General features: G+C 39.1%; 2 protein-coding genes across 8 annotated transcripts in view; both read left to right on the top strand.

The window, feature by feature from the left end:
• The window catches only part of ANKRD44 (ankyrin repeat domain 44), a 137,949-nt gene extending 123,026 nt beyond the window's left edge, over positions 1-14,923 (top strand). For 2 of the 7 annotated variants that reach the window (XM_030486250.1, XM_030486249.1), the window contains exons 20-27: positions 811-1,027; positions 1,737-1,824; positions 3,224-3,307; positions 4,565-4,710; positions 5,567-5,649; positions 6,786-6,868; positions 7,961-8,052; positions 10,241-14,923. In XM_030486250.1, the coding sequence (XP_030342110.1) occupies positions 811-1,027; positions 1,737-1,824; positions 3,224-3,307; positions 4,565-4,710; positions 5,567-5,649; positions 6,786-6,868; positions 7,961-8,052; positions 10,241-10,506 (1,059 nt within the window). In that variant the 3' untranslated portion in view covers positions 10,507-14,923. Of the gene's footprint in view, positions 1-810; positions 1,028-1,736; positions 1,825-3,223; positions 3,308-4,564; positions 4,711-5,566; positions 5,650-6,785; positions 6,869-7,960; positions 8,053-8,367; positions 8,440-10,240 lie in introns of all 7 variants that reach the window. The other 5 variants (XM_030486253.1, XM_030486251.1, XM_030486248.1 and 2 more) reach the window with 3 other exon arrangements.
• Positions 14,924-15,951: 1,028 nt separating this feature from the next.
• The window catches only part of PGAP1 (post-GPI attachment to proteins inositol deacylase 1), a 39,641-nt gene continuing 37,127 nt past the window's right edge, over positions 15,952-18,465 (top strand). The window contains exon 1 of the mRNA XM_030486243.1: positions 15,952-16,175. Within this exon, the coding sequence (XP_030342103.1) occupies positions 16,023-16,175 (153 nt within the window). The 5' untranslated portion in view covers positions 15,952-16,022. The remainder of the gene's footprint in view (positions 16,176-18,465) is intronic.

Here is an 18,465-nt window from a genome sequence, read left to right as displayed (position 1 = left end):
TACTGATGAGACCATTTTTTCTTGGCTCTAGACACTTTACAATAGCAATCATTATTCTTATAACCAAGCACCTATGAATTCTGAAAGTAATTTCTTTAAAAGAGCTGCCCAGTTATTTAATTTTTCTTGGGGAGACAGTGTAAATAAACAAAGCTGAAGTTTTTAATACAGAGGCAGTGAAACTGGAGATACATCTTTTCTGGGAGTCACCTTCTTAGCCAATGTGAAGTTGATGCAAGAGGTGATACTTATACAGAACTCTCTGATAACTGCAGTGAGCAGTTCAGCTTAGGAGTCTGGCACATAATAAAAGCTATGGCATATGTTCTGTATTGATAGCAATGCATTAACATGCCCAGGATACCAGAGCTAACTTATGTATCAAACAGAGGTCACTGATGGTAGCTGGCCAGCTGTAAAAGCAGCTTTTCCTATTTCTGACGATAGTCTTGATCCTTTTATCCCTCAGTTCTTCTCTCATAATCAAACATGGTTTTGAGAAGCCTCTCAGGTTTTCTGAACTTCACCCCTATTTCATCTGTTTCCTTAGCCTTAAACGCCTCCTTGCTTTTGTGCCTCACTTAGTGGAGTCTCTTCCACACACTATGAATCAATGCCTTTGAAAGACAGTGCCAAATGCATTTCAGTAGATCAGTTATCACAGGTACTCATGGGAGAAAAGGAGCTTTCATCTCCGCCTTCTGAATCCCATCCAGGCCATCTCATGTTCACAGGCATCAATCCTATTCCGTATTTCCTGGGCAAGAATCTGTATTATGTCAACCTCTTTACTCATTTCTTTGTTACCAGATTATGACTGGGCATGAAGAGTGTGTTCAGATGCTGTTAGAGAAAGAAGTATCTATTTTATGTAAAGACGCCAGAGGCAGAACGCCTCTGCACTTTGCAGCAGCTCTGGGTCACGCCACTTGGCTGAGTGAATTACTGCAGATAGCACTTTCAGAGGAAGACTGCAGTTTGAAAGATAATCAAGGTTATACACCGCTGCACTGGGCCTGTTACAACGGTAAGGTTCTCCCTGTGGGCTTTTGCCAAGTTCAAATGTGGCCTCAGTTTTAGGGAAACATGACAACAAAGCAACCTAACACTTCGAGAAGCTTGAAATGAAGAAGTAAATTATCTCCCCTCTATTTGCTCTCCGTAGTTACCATTTGCTATGTTTGCCCTTCAGCTCAGAAGCCAAGGAAATTACAGCATTACCTCCCAGTGGCTTTGCTCCCTGTCACAGGAGGCCAGGGTGAAATTCTGGTTTTACTGATGTCAATGATGAAATTGATTTCTGTGGGGCCAGGAGTGCTCCTTTGAGGTGTTGCCTTCTTATTTATTGATGCGAGACACCACATGAATAGATGGCTCTTCTGAACTGATTATTCTAACCTGGATCATCTGATCTTGTTGCTTAATATGAGGATAAAACTTCTCAGTATCATCAGTTAAGATCATCTTTGGAGATGCTTAAGGCAACTTACAGAACATCACTTAAAAAATACCTTTTTTTTCCTTTCCTCTTCTTTCAATAAATGCTAATATTAGCCTGAATCTATCTTGCTGCTGTCATAAAATAAATAATCTGTTTATTATTTATCATGGAAGAGCTTATATACACATTGTGTTCAACTTGGAACTTCAAGTATTAAATTCTAATCTATGTAAGCCTAATAATGAAGTGAATTACTTGCTCTGCCCAACACTGTGACATGTCTGATCTCTTACAGGTCATGAAAACTGCATAGAGGTACTATTGGAACAAAAATTTTTCCGCAAATTCTATGGTAATAGCTTCTCTCCATTGCACTGTGCTGTGTAAGTAGAAATCTCCAATAACAAATGCAAATATGTTGCTTTAGGATATGTCTGGAAGAAGTAGCAGTATGAGAAGAAAGCATGCTTTTTTGAGGTTATTTTAAAGCTGATCATTAAATTGTCCTGATACTTCTGCTGAAAAAGTGGCAGAATAAAGAGTATTTTTGCATAAAATTAATACATTTAGGCTTTTTGATAAAATATCAACTTATAATTAAATAGTTGCATTTCTGCTCCCTTTCTTTTCCCTTGCTGACAATTACAGACCTATGCCTTTTCTTCACATAGGGTGGAACTTTATAGCTCTTCCTTTCTTAGGCCATGAACCTGGGCTATACTGCCTTGGTGTGTGTACATATGAGCTTTTGAGGTTCCTTTGAAAGCCAGTGGCTGAAAGTTAATAAATTTGTCAGAATCAAGGTGATTCTTTTTTAGCAATAGGAACAAAGCCTTAATGAAGAAAGGACTTTGAAACAAGCATCTATGTCATGCTAGAATGGTGCTTTGTGCAGGCCATATTTTTGCCAAGACATCCTCAGCTGAGTGTTTTCCAGTCTGATTTTCCTCAGAAGGTCTTTTTACCTTCTGAGATAATCTTGTGTCTTAAAGGTTTGGTACTTCTTCCTAGGTCCCTAGCCAAAAGGATTGATCAGCTGTAGAGGCAAATTCTGTATCCAAAGTTCTCATATTACTTATGGACAACAAAAAGGTGGTGGCTATTATGAGTTATGCCTATGCTTATTAAAACATGTAAGCCATTAGAAGAGTAAGGAATTAAGCACTGTAATGCAAACCTTCTTAATTCCTGCCAACAGTTAGGGCAACTGTATTCTATTCTGTGTTCTATTAGAAGATGGAATGTCTTCCAGAAATAATAATAGGAGTTCCTATCATGTAGGTTTTCCTTTTTCAGTCCACATCACGGGAAAGTAGAAAAGTAACATATTAGAGAAATAAAAGCATATAGAAAGCACTGCTTTTATTCTGCTTAAAATAAAATACTTTGTGGCTGAAACATAGTATTTGAAATCTGGATTTCAAATGATGGCTTTGAAAAAAAGTGCCTTGTCTGAGTGTTTTCCAGATCCAGGTGTATTTGGCATAAACTAAAGGATTTTAAGATACTAAGGTTTTAATCCTAGGTTTGTGCAGAACTTTCAATTACCTTTGTGCATAGTGAACTGCAGGATCAGCTTTGCTTTAGAGATTGAAATCCATAGTAGCAGGTACAGTTTGGTTAAGTGGAGAGATGATTATTCAGAAATGTGACTGAAAGCATTAAGGAAAAGTATGTTAGGATAACTAGTAAAAAACAGTAATGGGAGGTGAAGGGAATTAATACTGTAAAATGGGAAAAGATGTAGATTTAACCTTTTTGAAAATGTCTTTTCTTTTGCAGAATCAATGATCATGAAAACTGTGCATCGCTGCTCATTGGAGCCATCGATGCCAGCATTGTCAATTGTGAAGATGACAAAGGAAGGTAATAGTTTCTTAAACAAACTGCATTTCATGAATCCATCTAGTATTTTTCATAAGTCTTTCTGAACTTCTGGAACTATCTCGGTTGAGCTAAGACTCGCCATGCTGACTCTTTCAGACAGCAGTTTACACCGTAACAAAGTGGCTCACTTGAAGCAGGAATACTATGAAGTATTCAGTTTCATAGTACATATGAAAAGTAACTGTCGTGGTTTAAGAAATAGTATTTTGTTTGTGCAGAACATCTACGACTACAGGCTATTTCCCTGAACCTGCTTACTTTGTTAAATGTTTAAACGTGTATCTTTGCTAAATGGAGTGATGCTATGTACATATAGAAAAGTATGTCATGAAAAGCTTTAATGTTACGTTGGCATTTTCAAGGGTGCACAACTGAAAACATCTGTGCAGCAAAACTATACTGATAGAGCAATACATATGCATTCAGCCAAATCTTTAATTTGTCACATTCATACTGTCCTCACTCTGTGTGCGTGTGTGTATATATATATCTTTAATTAAAAGTGCTGAAATTCTAAAAAAAGAATACTCATTGTTTTATTAAAACAAATCCAAGACCTTCGGTAATGGTGATTACTTACTCCTGTAAGGCTAAGACCATCTCACTTTTTTTGAGAAGCAAAACCTGATGTAACACTGTGAGCTGGGCTGTGTACCAAGTTTCATCTCTATTAGTCATGCTTCAGACTCAAAATGCCACAGGGAGACAGTGAACAAATTCTAGTGTCTCAGTCTTGTGAAAACTGATAACCTTCAAAATGGATTGAATTCCTTCTGCCTTTTATAGTAATGCTGTTGTGCAGTATCTTTGACTATAACTTCAAATACTTTAGGGTTTTTTTAGTAATGGATCTGTTCTTTTCTAATAGTTCTTCCCATCTTAGGCTTGTTAAAAAAGTAAAATCAGATGAATAAGAATGAGGGATTACACTGCTTTTCATGTTACACAATGTGCTCTGTTAAATAAATACGCTGCTAATACGAGATTCTCCACACTATCATGTCCACCATCTGCTTTCATTTTTTTTAAAGTCAATATTGCACCAGGACAGAGACTGTAAATATCATTTAACTTATTTCAGATGCTGCTACTATAGCTTTCCCCTGGTGATAACTGTAAGTTTTGTAGGTAAAATAAGTTAAAAATGTCTTGCACTTCCAGGTTCTTGGGCAGGCAATCAAACAGGAATATTGCCATTCTTTAGCAACAGCTGTGGTCCTGTTACTTTCCCCACAGAACGCCCCTTCACGCAGCAGCCTTCGCCAATCACGTGGAGTGCCTCCAGCTCCTCCTGAGTCACAGCGCACAAGTGAATGCTGCGGATCACGCAGGGAAAACACCGCTCATGATGGCAGCTGAGAACGGTCACGTAGGTGCTGTAGGTAAGTACATCCTCTGTTTGTCTTGAAGGGTGAATGCTACCGCAGTTACTATCCCAAATAAGTAATCACTTTTTTCCCGTGAAAACTAAGGAAGGAAAATAAATTATGTGGATGTCTCTAAGAAGCTACTTCTACACCTGTAAAAAATTTATTTTTCTTCTCGACCATTGTTTCTCAGCAGTCTTGGTGCACATTTACAGGAACAAACTTGTGTCTTACTTCCTCCTAAGAGCACACTGTAAGGAGCATGAGGGGAGCAGTAATTCTATTCCCCTGTTTACTCCCTTGATTTTATGGAGCAGTAAAACTGCATGTGTGAAAAAGATTATGTAACCTTTTCCTCTGCTCTATTATGGGAAGTCCTATGCTTGAAATGGCAGCTATCAGCAGCTGCTTTTTCCAGGCTAGACTATATACTGTAGGTGTACAGATTTGAGTCATATTGGTTTAACAGAATTCCCTTTTCTCTAGCTTCAACAGCACAGACTGCTGAATTCTTTATATCCACTTAGTCCTCTCAAAGCGGGATCCACAGTTGTTGTCAGGAGAAGATGATTCAGGCAGAACTTGCTAATCTGCAAATGGGGAAGTTCATAAGTAAATTAAGATATGTTTGACAGTTTGGGGCACAATGAATGAACTATTAGCTCTGCCCTCGCTTGCTGATTAACTGCACAAGATTAGTCTGTTCTCATTCATTATTGCCACTTCATGTTCATAAAGCTTCCATCACATAAAGGCTTAAGTGATTAAGCATGCATGCACATGTATATTGAAATAGTAATTTTTTCCCCTCTATTTTTACATGTTTGTCTGCCCACTGGGTTTGTTCATTGACTTCTATTCTATACCTCAGACTTTTTGGTGAACATTGCCAAGGCTGACTTGACATTAAAAGATAAGGAGTTGAATACGCCTTTGCACTTGGCTAGCAGTAAAGTAAGTTGAAGATCTCTGTATGCTTCTATTCTTGTCACAGTCTGTCTGTCTGTATGTGTGTGTGTGTTTATGCTCCTAAAATTTTTTCTGCATTGGAAATGTGGTGGTCAAACTTGTGGTGAGGAAGGGAATGTTGTTCCAAGCTTTTTCTCAAGTCTGTATGAAAGTTTTGTAAATTGAGAAACGTGGGTACCTCTTATGACAGCTGAAACATGAGGACATGACACTAAGAGAAGCAATGGAAAACCCTTTCAGATTTTACCAAATAATCTCATTGTAAGTAACATAGGTTCAGTTACTCTCCAGTTTCTGTGGAAGAAACCCAAAATTTTCTCTTTAATAGAGCAGCAGTAACACCAGAGGCACTGGTTAGATTGGTGCTGGTGTCTCTTCCCACCCTTTCTTCCTCTTACTTCCAATTGCTACTGCTGTTTTTGCAAGAAAAAAGTGCCCAAGGAATTCCCTCTTCTGAGCCTTTTCTTTTGCTCTGAGCCACAAATTCAACTCCAGTGTGATAGTATTACTTCAGTTTCTGCAGATACATAAGCCTCACTGAATTCTCAAGGTCCTTCAGACAGCTATTCATCTGCCACGGCTGCAGGCTCAGCATCTGTGACTTGCTGTGCTTGAAACAGCATCAGAAAGAAGCCTGGATCTGTATTATTTCCACAGTTTCATTGTTAGAGCTCTCACACTGAAGGGATTTTGTAGTAGCTTATCAATAATATAGAAAGGCATTTAAAGACCCCGAAAGTACAGTATTCATTTCTGAGATTAAACCATCTCTTTCTGTGTTACTATAGTTCTACTATAGTTATAATAAATAATCCATTGAATGGCTCTCAAGAGAAACAGCAATCTTCTCTGAAAGCTGAGGAGGTGAATTCATATATAGTGAATGAAGAGTTGAAAGACAAGTGAATGTCTAGATTTCTAAATGTGCTAAAGCATCCTTGCAGTGGCACTTTGTAAATGGTAGTTTAGGCCTCCTCCAGTTCACCTACTACACATCTTTCTAAATTGAGTCGCATGTTTTGTATTTCAGATTGAGTTATTAAATTTCACTTCTATATGTAACATTTCTTTTGCCTCAATTTCTTCAGCAAATTAACACTATATTTTCCCCCCATCTACAGGGTCATGAAAAATGTGCCTTGTTAATACTTGACAAGATACAAGAACAGAGCCTTATTAACGCAAAAAATAATGCATTGCAGACGTAAGTATAGCCTGATCCTCTCAAGTTCTGTTGACTTAAAACAAGATTCCAATTTAGCATTTTAAATTAATGTCTCAGATTTTTAAATTGAACAAAAAAAGTTAGTTTCTGATGGGTTTTTTTGAGGCCCTTGAAAAGACCAGATTTATACTGCATTTTCACTTTTAATTCCTTTGATGCCACTTCCATACATGGTCTGGTGGAAAAATTATATGAGGTCATTTATTTGAAGACTGTATCAAAATGTCTATTAATCGTGTGAATATGTAAGTATATATCTGGCATTTCCTAACTTTTTCAGCTTCACCTTAAATCTAAATAATTCATTTAATTTTCAGAGGTTTTTTAGGTGATGTTTATGTACAACTCCCATCCATACCATATATTATCATCAGAGTTAAACCCATCAATATTCTTACTTCAGGTGCAACTATTTGACTAGTCTGGGGGAATCCCACCGTAGAAGATTCAACCACGAGTTTAGGTGGCAGATCATCTAGTGCTTGCAGAAGAATTCATTCCATCTTAGCCCTTTTTTTGCCCTTCCAATATGAAATTGTTTTTCCTCTCCCATTAGATGCTCCCAAACAGCAGCACTGGGGTGTCAGCCCAGGAAAGGAGCAAACCAGTGGTTATTTTTAATTTCCAGTGGCTCTGTGGTAACAGAGATTCGCAATTCAAGGATATAAAGGCAATACAATGATTTTGAACAGTCTAGGAGCCAGAATTAAGGATGGAACAAAGGCATTTCTTCAGTCTCAGATTCATTTTCCTTTAAAATATCAATTGTGTTCTGCAAACAGTGGAAAAATTAAAGCTTTTTAAAGAAAGCCTTTAGACTGGACAAGTATTAAGCAATTTTTGTGTATGTAAAGGTAATTATATTTGTCTTGCGTGTATGGTTTATAGATGTAGAATGTGATGATTATTTTAAAGGCTGTAATATAATTTAATGTCTACAATATGATTGTAATGATCCAAAAAAGGAAAACATTGTCTTTCAGATGCTGGGTCTGCTTTAAGTATTACCTAACTTTTTTTAGAAAGTCTATTTTAAATTGAAGGTGAATTTAGTCATTACGTTTTTTGTAGACCTCTCCATATTGCTGCACGAAGTGGCTTAAAGATGGTGGTGGAAAAGTTGCTAGCCAAAGGGGCATGTGTCCTAGCAGTAGATGAAAATGGTAAGTAAATAATACACTTTGGCAATGTTCAGTAGACCCAACAGGTAATTTTACAACAGATCGAAGCAATAGACTTAAAAGCTGATGATAGAGATCATTGATGCTTTTATCCCTCCAAGAACAGACAATGAGTTGTGTGAGTACCTATTAAAATAAAAAATAAAATAAAAGATACTATTTCTTTTTCTTTAATATGAAAATGTATTCTAAACATCACAGTGGTCCCTTTTACTGTTCATTTTGCATGTACTGCCAACAGCTAGTCTTTTTTAATGCTTGAGTGCAGTGGTAACTTGAATTTCCTAAACATGCAAGTGGCACCGGATAATTCTGACGCCTTGCAGAAGAATTAAGGATTATGCATTCAAGCAGCGCATGTGTAAATGGGTAGGAAGAAAACCATCAACATATGTTTGATTGTGTCCTAGTTCATTCTGAGATCAAAGCTGGTGTTTACCAATTGTCTGACCTAATCCAAGATGCAAGTAAATTACTGTTGCCTCATAAAATAAATGATTAGTTAATAAAGCTGATAATTTTGTTTCAGATCTCAACGAAGTCCTCCCTAAACATTATAAAGCCCATAGAGGGCTGTGCTTTAAATTATTGTTTTCAAAAATGTCTTCCTGAAATAAGCTAGTCTTTCCTACAGTACATGACATTAATGTAACAATTGGGTACTTCCATCTTCCCACATCTATAAAATAACAATACTACTACTCACCCATCATTGCAAGAAATTTGAGATCTATGGATGAAAACAACCGAGTGGTGAGCGTTTATTATTAACCAAATGCTACCTAGATACACTTGCATGAGTAAGTTCCACCAGTCATCTGACCCTAACCTCATTTGAGAGACAGGGGACAGAAAAATGAACCAGATTAGCTTCTAACCAGAGTTTTTATCATTAAAATTGTGCACACAGATACAGCTCATTTGCACATATGTAATGAATGAAATGAAAGTTTAAATTTTATACATAGTTTTTCTAGGAACAACTGCATATGTGGTTTAAAAGAGAGAAATTTAAGTACAGTCTTAGTGTAAGTACAACTCTAAAAATATTCATGCTTGGAACTCAGTGGAAGAGGAAAGTCCATTTAGGATATGCAGTCACTGCAGTCAGTGCTTAAATGTGGGTAGTTTTTTATGAAACTGTACACAGTGTAGGTGAGTTTGGTGGACAAACATGCACTGCAGGCGTTCTTGGCTTACGTGAGGCAGTAGGATATCAGTAGTGGTCACCGCCTCAAATTACTGTTGCTGCAGCCCCTAAGATTTAGCCATCTGGAAAAGAATTTGTTTGCTCCTAGGAGGTTTTGTTGGAAAGTGCTGGAGTACTACACAGCAGCCTGCAAAATATATAGATAGCAAGTGTAATCAGTATACTGGTTTCCAAGCTTTATATATATGAAGAGCTGCTGTAGGGGCAGCACTTGGGCAAGAGCCAAGTTAAACAGCAATAGACAAACTTTTAATGGCTCCCAAGTTCTTAGTTTTACTGACATCTGTATACTGTTAATTTGTATTTAGATTGCGTACCATGCTTTCTGAATACAGTTGTTATTCTTCTAATGTAATGTAAATTCAGGTAACATCCACGTAGCCATACCTGCCATACACTTACCATGTGTACTAGTCTAATTCTTTTCTAATTCCTAAATAAACTGCTTTCTGAGTCGAGTACTCAACTGATACTCAACTTTTAAAGACTGATCTGTCTTTAAAATCATTTGCTTATTACTTCAAAATATTTTTAAACTAGTATCTTTCATGTTCTGATGAAAGTCGTTGTTCTCAGAATGAGACTCGTTCATATGCACAGAAACTGAAGCCAGTTTCTGTCTCTGTTGCTCTACTCCCTGTGTTCTGTATTCATCATATTGTCCGTGCTGTAGAACCGTGTTTAGCAAGTGCTTTTATTCATATTGTGAAGTCTGTTTGCTGCCTAATTTTAAAAATACAGTGCTTGTTGTGGTCACAATGATTTGAATGCTCCATGAAGTGTGTATTCTCCCAGCATGTCTAATTTAAAGTAAGTAACATACCCCTGTTGCCTGGCATGATTGTAACTGAACATACATCTCCCGCTTACAACATCACCTAGAGATGTATATGAGGAATGCTCAGTGCCATTCTCAGTACCCTTCGTACTAACCATTGCCTTGTCTGCATTTGTGCCCAGGTCATACGCCAGCCCTGGCTTGCGCTCCTAACAAAGACGTGGCTGACTGCCTGGCACTCATTTTGGCTACCATGATGCCTTTTTCTCCTTCCAGTTCAATGACGGCTTTCAACTTCGTTTGTTTTAAAAAAGACAATTTGGGCAGGACACACCTCTGCGATGGCTCCAGTATGGGTAGCATAAACTCTTACAATAAGCCCTTAAGTAATAACATAGGAACAGAGGATGGGTACAATGAAAATGATTCGGATTCTGAAACATTTTGACTTTTTGGTATTCAGAAACTTTTTTTTCATTATTGGTTCATTTCAGCTTTATTTTTGTCTTTTTAAACAGCTTAAGTCCCATGGCCATATTCTTAACTATTACTCTTGACAAGTAGGTATTAAAAAGATTTGTAGTGTTCATGAGAATCAAGCCTTTAAATAACTAAGTTAGAGGGGTTTACTGGAACATATTCCCATTAATGTTCTGCAGCTTTTCGGCTTCCTGGTGTTTTCTTTAGGCCCTAAGTGCCCCTGTGGAAAACCTCTACCTCTTATTTTAAGTAGAAAAAAAGAGAAAATGCCTTTTTTCTTTTTGACAGCACAAATAAACAGGGAACTGTTTGTAAAAAGTTCTTACATGTTTTAGCTGTACCTTTAGTACACAGACTTATTTCCGGTGTAGCTTTCATAGGCTGGAGCATCACCCCTTTCCTACGTGTGTCTGTTTCCTGCTTCCAGGGGCTCTGTTAATTAGATTTATTATTTTATTTTTTTTTTACATAAACCAAAGGTAAAGTTGTAAATCTTAAACCTGCCTGTATTACTTTTCTACAGGAAATGAAACCTTTTACATTCTGTGTGTATTAAGCACTTAAACGTACAGAGGCACTTTTCACAGTTCTTAGTTGCAGCACACAATGAGAAAAATATAGTTCTTAACTCTTAAGGCCAAATTCTACTTGTCTCACCGTACTTCCCCACAGACATTAGTGGAACCACTGGTATAAAATGAAAATCACTTGGCCCTTATATATTTTCAATTCAGCACAAACACCTACAGTTTATTTGCACTACAGAGTTAGGGTCATTAGACGTTTCTGTCACCTGAGCCATTAGCCACGAATCTAATACCAGAAAAAATAAGGGGGGTTGGGGAATTAGGTGTAGGCAAAGGTGTTTGTAAAAGTTTATAATAACTTGCCAACTTAAATGGATTTTTTTCCTTTTTTATGCTTAAATAACTTATTTTTACTGTAAACAGTATCAAATTTTAAAATACTTTTAACAGTGTTTGGATTAACAGAGCAAAGGTAAAGCAATGAAAGCGTAACACCAAAAGTTGAACTACCAAACACCAGAAAACATGGCAGTGTACCGTGCAGGGATCAGAGATACATGCTAAAAAAGCCTATTGTCACCAGCTTTTAAAGCAGTGTCAACTTTGTGAATATGTTTACTCCTTCTGCCAAAGTTTCTAGGTCAAACGGACCACGACCCTCACCTGCACCAGATGTACAAAAGGAAGAATGAGACTTTGTAAACAAAAACAAACTAAACAAAAAGCTATCACGAACTAATCAGCTGTACCAAGAGGACCAAAATGCTTCAGTAATTAAATGGAAGACTTTGCTACTTTTATTTTTCTTCAAATGTGAGTGACATAATGAACTAGATTTTTCTAAATCATAAAAATATAAACTTTTGAGGTAAAGAGTAGTCTTGAGTGAATTTTACATTTTATGACGCAGGTTTCAAGTTGACATTTATAACTGATGATGTGTTGACCACAGTTCGGGTTGGGTTTTTTTCCAGACTAAAGAATATGTTCATATACTTTTAATGTAAATGTGTTTATATTTATTTGAAATGAAACAAATGCCCAGGAAAAATACCTATGGCTTGTTCTCCTAGTTAGCATTTGTGCATACTATTTGGCATGATGTGAAATGAAATGTGAATCTAGGCAAGACTCATAGCCTGAGTAGAAAAAGGAAGGGCTGATGCACTTTGGGAGAGTGCCCATCTTCTTGTATGAAACATAAAGTCCACAGGCTGTACTGGTAAAAAGCAGAAAGCAAAACACCTTCCCTCATTTAAAATAAAGGCAAGTGAGAGAGCACTGTACAGCAACAGGAAAGGGGAACGGGTAGTGTAGCATGGAATCAAGGTGTGGTTTCACACCCAGGCTCTCTGCAGAGCTACATCTGTGCTGGGAGGATGAGATGAGCATCCTCAGTGCATGCTTTTGGCAGGGTAAATTAAAAGGAAGGAACCTTTATTTTAGTTGCAGCTTTTAGCCATGTTCCATTGAATTGTTAAAAATCTAGTGGCAGATTCCGGTTCTTTAATTAGGAAAAAGATTTATTTTGCCTTGCTAAAATGAATAGTTTCCTTGAACATTAACAAATTTCTAAAGTTTACCACAAAAAATCACAAGGGATAGTGTCCCTAAAGGTGAACATTTCCCTCAACTCTGTATTTTCTGCAGCACAATGATGGAGCACCTGAAACCCTGGTATCCTCCTCAGAGATAGCACAGAATAGGATTTTTAGGATGGATTTTTCTCAACATTTTTCCTTTTAAAAGTTGCAGAAAGCAATAACCACATTACCCTAAGCACTGAAAATAAGAGGAGAGATCAACTGTTAAAGTTTTCAGTGGTTTCTTCATCCTGAATTTTCCTTTCTAATTGTGGAATAATGGCACTGAAAACAAATAAACAAATGGGAAATAGCTGCCACCCATCTAAGAGCAGGATCAGCCTTTTAGTCTTATTGTAACCAGAGATTTAGGTAGGCTTTTTGGCAGGATTAGTTATAAATCACCCTGAAATACACAAAGTTACGCTCTCCTACATGAAGTTGCTTCATTAGGAGAAAAACATTCCTTTTTACAAAAAGGATGATGTATTATTTTAAGCAGCCATTAAAATAAAATAAAAACCAGTATTTTTACTTGCTACTATACAGAGTTGCTGAAAATATTTCTGTATTTTTGCAATACCTGGTAGTTGTGTAGTGCAACAAGTGCTGCCTCTTAATGATTATACAACATTATAGAAGCGTAGGTGATTACTGAATTACTTTGATCCTTCTAGGAACCAAATCTAAACTGATAAAAGCTTTTTCTGAAACTAACAATGTCTCAGTATGCAATATTCCCAAAATTGTAGAAACAGATAATTTCTTAGCATCTTAAAGGCATTGTGAAAGTCATGTTTTGAGAATGCTGTATTTAGGAGGAAAACTGTCATGAGCAAGGCACTTGGAAGTACCCAGTGTTGGCCTCTCCCACATCTCATGTGAGTTACCAGAATCTCTTTTTTGGTATGCTAGTACATTAACCTGTAATATAATTTATCACATGTAGAAACACATTTGTAATTTAGGGCAGGTATTTAAGCATGGGTATAATTTTACTCTTGTAAATAATCACCTTGCCTTTCTGTGGACTTTTTACTAGAGTAATCATATGTAATTGTTGCACTTAACCCTGGATCCTGCAATTTACAGTACGTGGACAACTTCTGTGTCTGCACCAAACAAAGGGTATTTGGGGAGGGTCAGCCATCTGCCCAGGTGTATTAGCAGGATCGTTTCATCCTGTGTTTTAACCGCAGCAGCAGGTGGAATCCATAGCAGGATGGGGTCCCAAGTCTCTCTCATAAATACTGAGTTACAACCTCTGGACTGCCTGAAATTGCTGTGAAATAGCTCAGGGGATTTCTGTTCATCGCTACTAAAAGGGCACCATAATGTGTTTGGTACTTTTATGCAGTGAACAACTGCCAGATTATTGAGTTAGAACAAACACATGAAATGAATTGTTTATCCATTGTACTGTTGAGAAACTTGGTTATGTATCTTGAGGATGATTTTAAAGGAAAAAATTGTGATTTTTATTCTTAGTCATGTAAGAAATATTAGAGTGCCTTTTTATATTTGTGTAATATGGAAATGTTTTGTGAAACTTGTCTTTCTTTTTTTCATTTGAGTGTTATGAAAGCAATATATTACCAGTAAATTTTCATTTCAGACCTTCTTTGAATGTATAAAGTGTTTCTTTTCATATGTTCTACCTGCATTGAAATGAAAATTAATATGCTAAATTTCTATAGGAATAATGTATAATTTTTGCAGTGCTGAAAATGCTTTCTTATTACACAAAAAGTAAACCTTAGGTCAGTGTTATAGGAAAGGGCGTTTTAAACTAGTGACAATCTGAGTGTGTGTATAAAATGTAATTTTATGCGTTTCTTATGCAGTGATCTACATATTAAAGCAAATATCTTATGTTTTGTAGGTTTTGTCTTATATTTTATGCTTTAGCATGTGCAATATATCTTTACAAACCATGGTGAAACAATCTGGTGCCAGTGTTATATTTTGCATAACATTTGTAATAAACAATATAAAATATTGTTTGATGGTTTCAGTGGGGTTTTGTTGGTATTGTTTGCTTTTGTAAATTGAAGTGTAAGGACTTGGGTAAATGTCACATTTGAAATGAGGAAAAAGACTTAATTCAGTGAATGACTTGGAATTCAACCTGAATCTTCTCAAGCACATTTAAGTAACTTTTTCAACTACTGAATGCTCTATTAATGTAATGAAGAACCCTAACTGTAAACTATTATTGCAATGCATTCAGATGGTTATTTTTACAAATAAAAATGGTACAAATACTGTTGGAAAACTGAGTAGACTTTGTTTCTTTTAAAGGAGGGGGAAAGAAGAATTGAAGAAGTTGAAAATGCGACTGTATGTCTTTCTGCTTTTTACTTCCCTCGTATGTAACTACCCTTCGTAGTAGCAAGCCGATGTTAGTATCGCTTCCTCTGTAATTGAAAAAAAAACCCATCCAACACCCAACCAAACACAAAAACCCCCAAACCAGTAACTTTTTTTGGTCAGTTATTTTTGTTAGTTTTTACTGGTGAGCAACACTAGCAGTCGTGGGTGCATCGTGGTAGCAGTCCCAGAGAGACTAAAACCCAGCGAGGAAGAATGCCTAAAGATAGTAAACGAATGTCAGTTATTTAAAGCGCTTAATTAAAGCAAACAAACAAAACCCAACAAAACAAACCACCAGCCACCCTCAAGAATGTCTTTTATATGTTGAAGATTTACGGATGTTTTAACTGCTAACAGGCCAGGAGCCCTACAAGCACCTGAGCACTGGGGCCTGCATGTTCATTTTTGGCAAGGCGAACCGCAGCGAGGTGCACCCCCCCGCGGGGGCCGGCGAGCCGCTGGCCCGGCTCCTGTCAGCACCCCGGCCCTTTGCCAGCGCGGCTAAATCCGCGGCCCCACACACCCGGGGGGCATTTTGGAGTCCGCAAATACCCACAAGCAGCCGTCGCCGCCTGAGGCCCAAAGGGGGAAAAAGGGAGGGGAAGGAGCGTCCTCACGTCCCTCAGACCGGGGGCACCCCTTCAGCCGGCCTAAGCAGGCGCATCGCAGTAACATCACGACCCCCCTATGATGGCGGACGCACCGTTCCCCCCAGCAAACTACCGGGTGGGGGAAGCCCGTAGATAGTTTCCTGACCTCCCCGTAATGGCTGCCACGACACGACGGACGGCCCCTCCTCAGCCTAGCGGAGCCGCGGCCGGACAAGCACCGGACCTCCTCAATATGGCGGCCTCGGGCTCCCGGCGGCGGCCAGGTTGAGGCGCCAGCCCGCCCCTCCTCCCGGGCGGTGGCGCTCCCGCCCCTCCCCGCCGTGCCTGTGTGCGCGGACAGCCCGCGGGGGGACGAGGGCTCCGCTCCCCACCTCGGCGCGGCGGGGCGCGATGGGGCAGGCGGGCCGGTGGCTGCCCGCGTTGGCGGCGCTTTTCTACGGGGCACTGGCGGCGCTGGTGCTGCTGGGGGTGCGGGACGTGCTGCTGGTCTACGAGGAGAACCGGTGCAGTATGACCTACATGTACGAGTACCCCGAGTACCTGGTGAGTGAGAGCGGCGGCGGGCGGCGCTGTAACAGGTGGGAGCTCCCGCCGCTCCCGGGGTGCTGCCGCTGGGCGGCCCGGCGGCCGCTGGGGCGTCGCCGCCCGCCTCACCGCGGCCGGGAGCCGCTGTGTGAGGCGCAGCCTTCCCGGGGCTGGCTTCCCCTGCTCTGCTCTGCCTCAGGGTAAGGAACAGCCTCAAAGTGCTCCCCGAACTTTGGGGGCCGCCAACTTGCTGAGGCGGCCTCTGCAGAGCTGTAAATGGGGCACAAATAGTTGTGGCTCGTTTGAGGGGTCGGAGTGTTTGGCAAAAAGCGCTGCTTTGTCTGCCTCCTGTACGGGTGCACCTGGGATAGCTACACAAGGGAAAAGCGGTGGTCTGCCTGTAAAGTAACCGAGGTATTTGGTACTGCCACCTGTACAAAGAAAATGAATAGAAAAGCTTCCGCTTTTCTAAGCTGTAAATGACTGTAGCTACCTGTGGTTCTCGTAAAAGCAGTTAAAAGCTTATCCAGGCTTTGGTAAAGGAAGAGGTTGGGCTAGGTCCCTGGCAGCACTCACAGAGCTGTCACTGACCAGGAGGCAGTCTTGTACTTCCTGGTCCTTTTTGTGACTTTATAGAACAGTGAAGCAAACGCTGGTGAATCACTGAGATGCACATATGAGGGTATTTCTCAAGCTAGTGAACAGCAGTGCAAAGTCGTCTCGGTGAGCACTTTGTAGGTGGCATATCCAATTATGTATGGGAGAACTTGTAAATCTCTCTGAAGCTCCTCTCGCTTTGCTAATGAAGCCTTTTAAAAACCGCTTTGAAAACCTCGGATCAGTTTGAGAGAGAAGACTGCCGATGGAACTGTTGTTTTCCAGACACAGTGTTATGGTTTAATAGGGGGAAGATGTGTCTGAGTGTATGTAGCTTCACCACTAATGCTGCATGTAGTTGTTAAAAAACAGTTTATCTTTTGTAACAGTAGTTCTTAGTATAGGAATTTCTGTCCTATTAAAAGCATCCCAAAGCATAATTTATTGGCTCCTAAACATTCATTTGGCATTATCTAGGATATAATCTAATTATTCTAAATAACACTCTGTTCTGAAGTAGGTTGCAAGCTAGCTTGCACAGTAAAGGAGATCTTAAAGCAAAACCTTAGTACCTAAATTGGTCATGAAGCAGACAGTTAATTTTTGGATCTGTTAACCTTGACATAATCATGTTAGCCTACAAAAGATACCCTTGGTATAGCTACAAGGGTTGTTTTGTCAGTGCTGTAGGGCAGAATTGGTTAAGTGGCTGTAAATACTTAAATACTATGTGGTAAGTTCTCAGATCTAGCAGGCAAAACCCGTTTCAGTTTCAATCTGAGGCCAACCAGCAGAAAGTTACTAGCAAAATCTATGTGATGTTATTGGTGGTTGCCTGAAATTCTTATCTGCCACCACACGTTTTCTGTGTTTATTCCTTCTGTCAGGGCTTAAATTCTTAGCATCTTTAGGTAAGCGCTGTGCTGGTAGGAGATGCAAGGCTTAAAGGCAAGCAGTAGTTCCATGCAGGAGATGCAAGTCCCAGCTGGCTGTATTGCCTCTAAATAGTAGGAATTTAAGGTGAAAAGTACCTGTTCTCCCTTCCGGATTGGGTGTCACGTTACAAAACAACTATGTGAGCAATTAAACATAGGAGGTTTCAGTTCTTTTGTGTCTGACGGTGTGGGTTGGCTCACAGTCAAGCTAATGCTAAGTAATGGAATCAGTTTAACCATCTTTTATTTTGTGAGTTGTTGAATTGCAGCGTTTGAGTTTAGCCTGTTCTCGTTCTTTTCAGCTATGTTTGGTAAGAGATTTGAAAGTTAGTAATGAGGACTTTTTCACCTAAGCCTGATTTCTTTGGGAACCAGGATGAAAATGGAGCCTACATTGACATTGTGAAAAGTTACTGTAGCTCATTACAACCAATTATATATGCAATGTCTTGGGAATTCAGAATTTAAAACCACTGTTACGGAACATGAACTCTTTTCCTTCAGAGTTACGCCCTGCTATTGTGTTACAATATTTGAGCTTTGTGATTTACTGACACCCCCCCTCCCCCAATATTTTGGTAGCACAATTCTCATGAGTTGTGTAGGTTTTTGCTTTCAACATTGACCCATAGAAGGGGAGCTTATTGACTGTATGTTCTGTAGAAGTTTTTGAAAAGAGAGTGAACCAAGAAGATACTGTGGATTAACAGTTGATCTGTTAAGAAGTCATAGAACTGTATCATGATAGCATTTAGTTTAGTAATGGAAACTGAATA

Source organism: Strigops habroptila, chromosome 5, assembly GCF_004027225.2.
Source record: "Strigops habroptila isolate Jane chromosome 5, bStrHab1.2.pri, whole genome shotgun sequence".
Taxonomy (NCBI): Eukaryota; Metazoa; Chordata; class Aves; order Psittaciformes; family Psittacidae; genus Strigops; species Strigops habroptila.
This window is presented reverse-complemented; position numbering and strand designations above follow the sequence as displayed.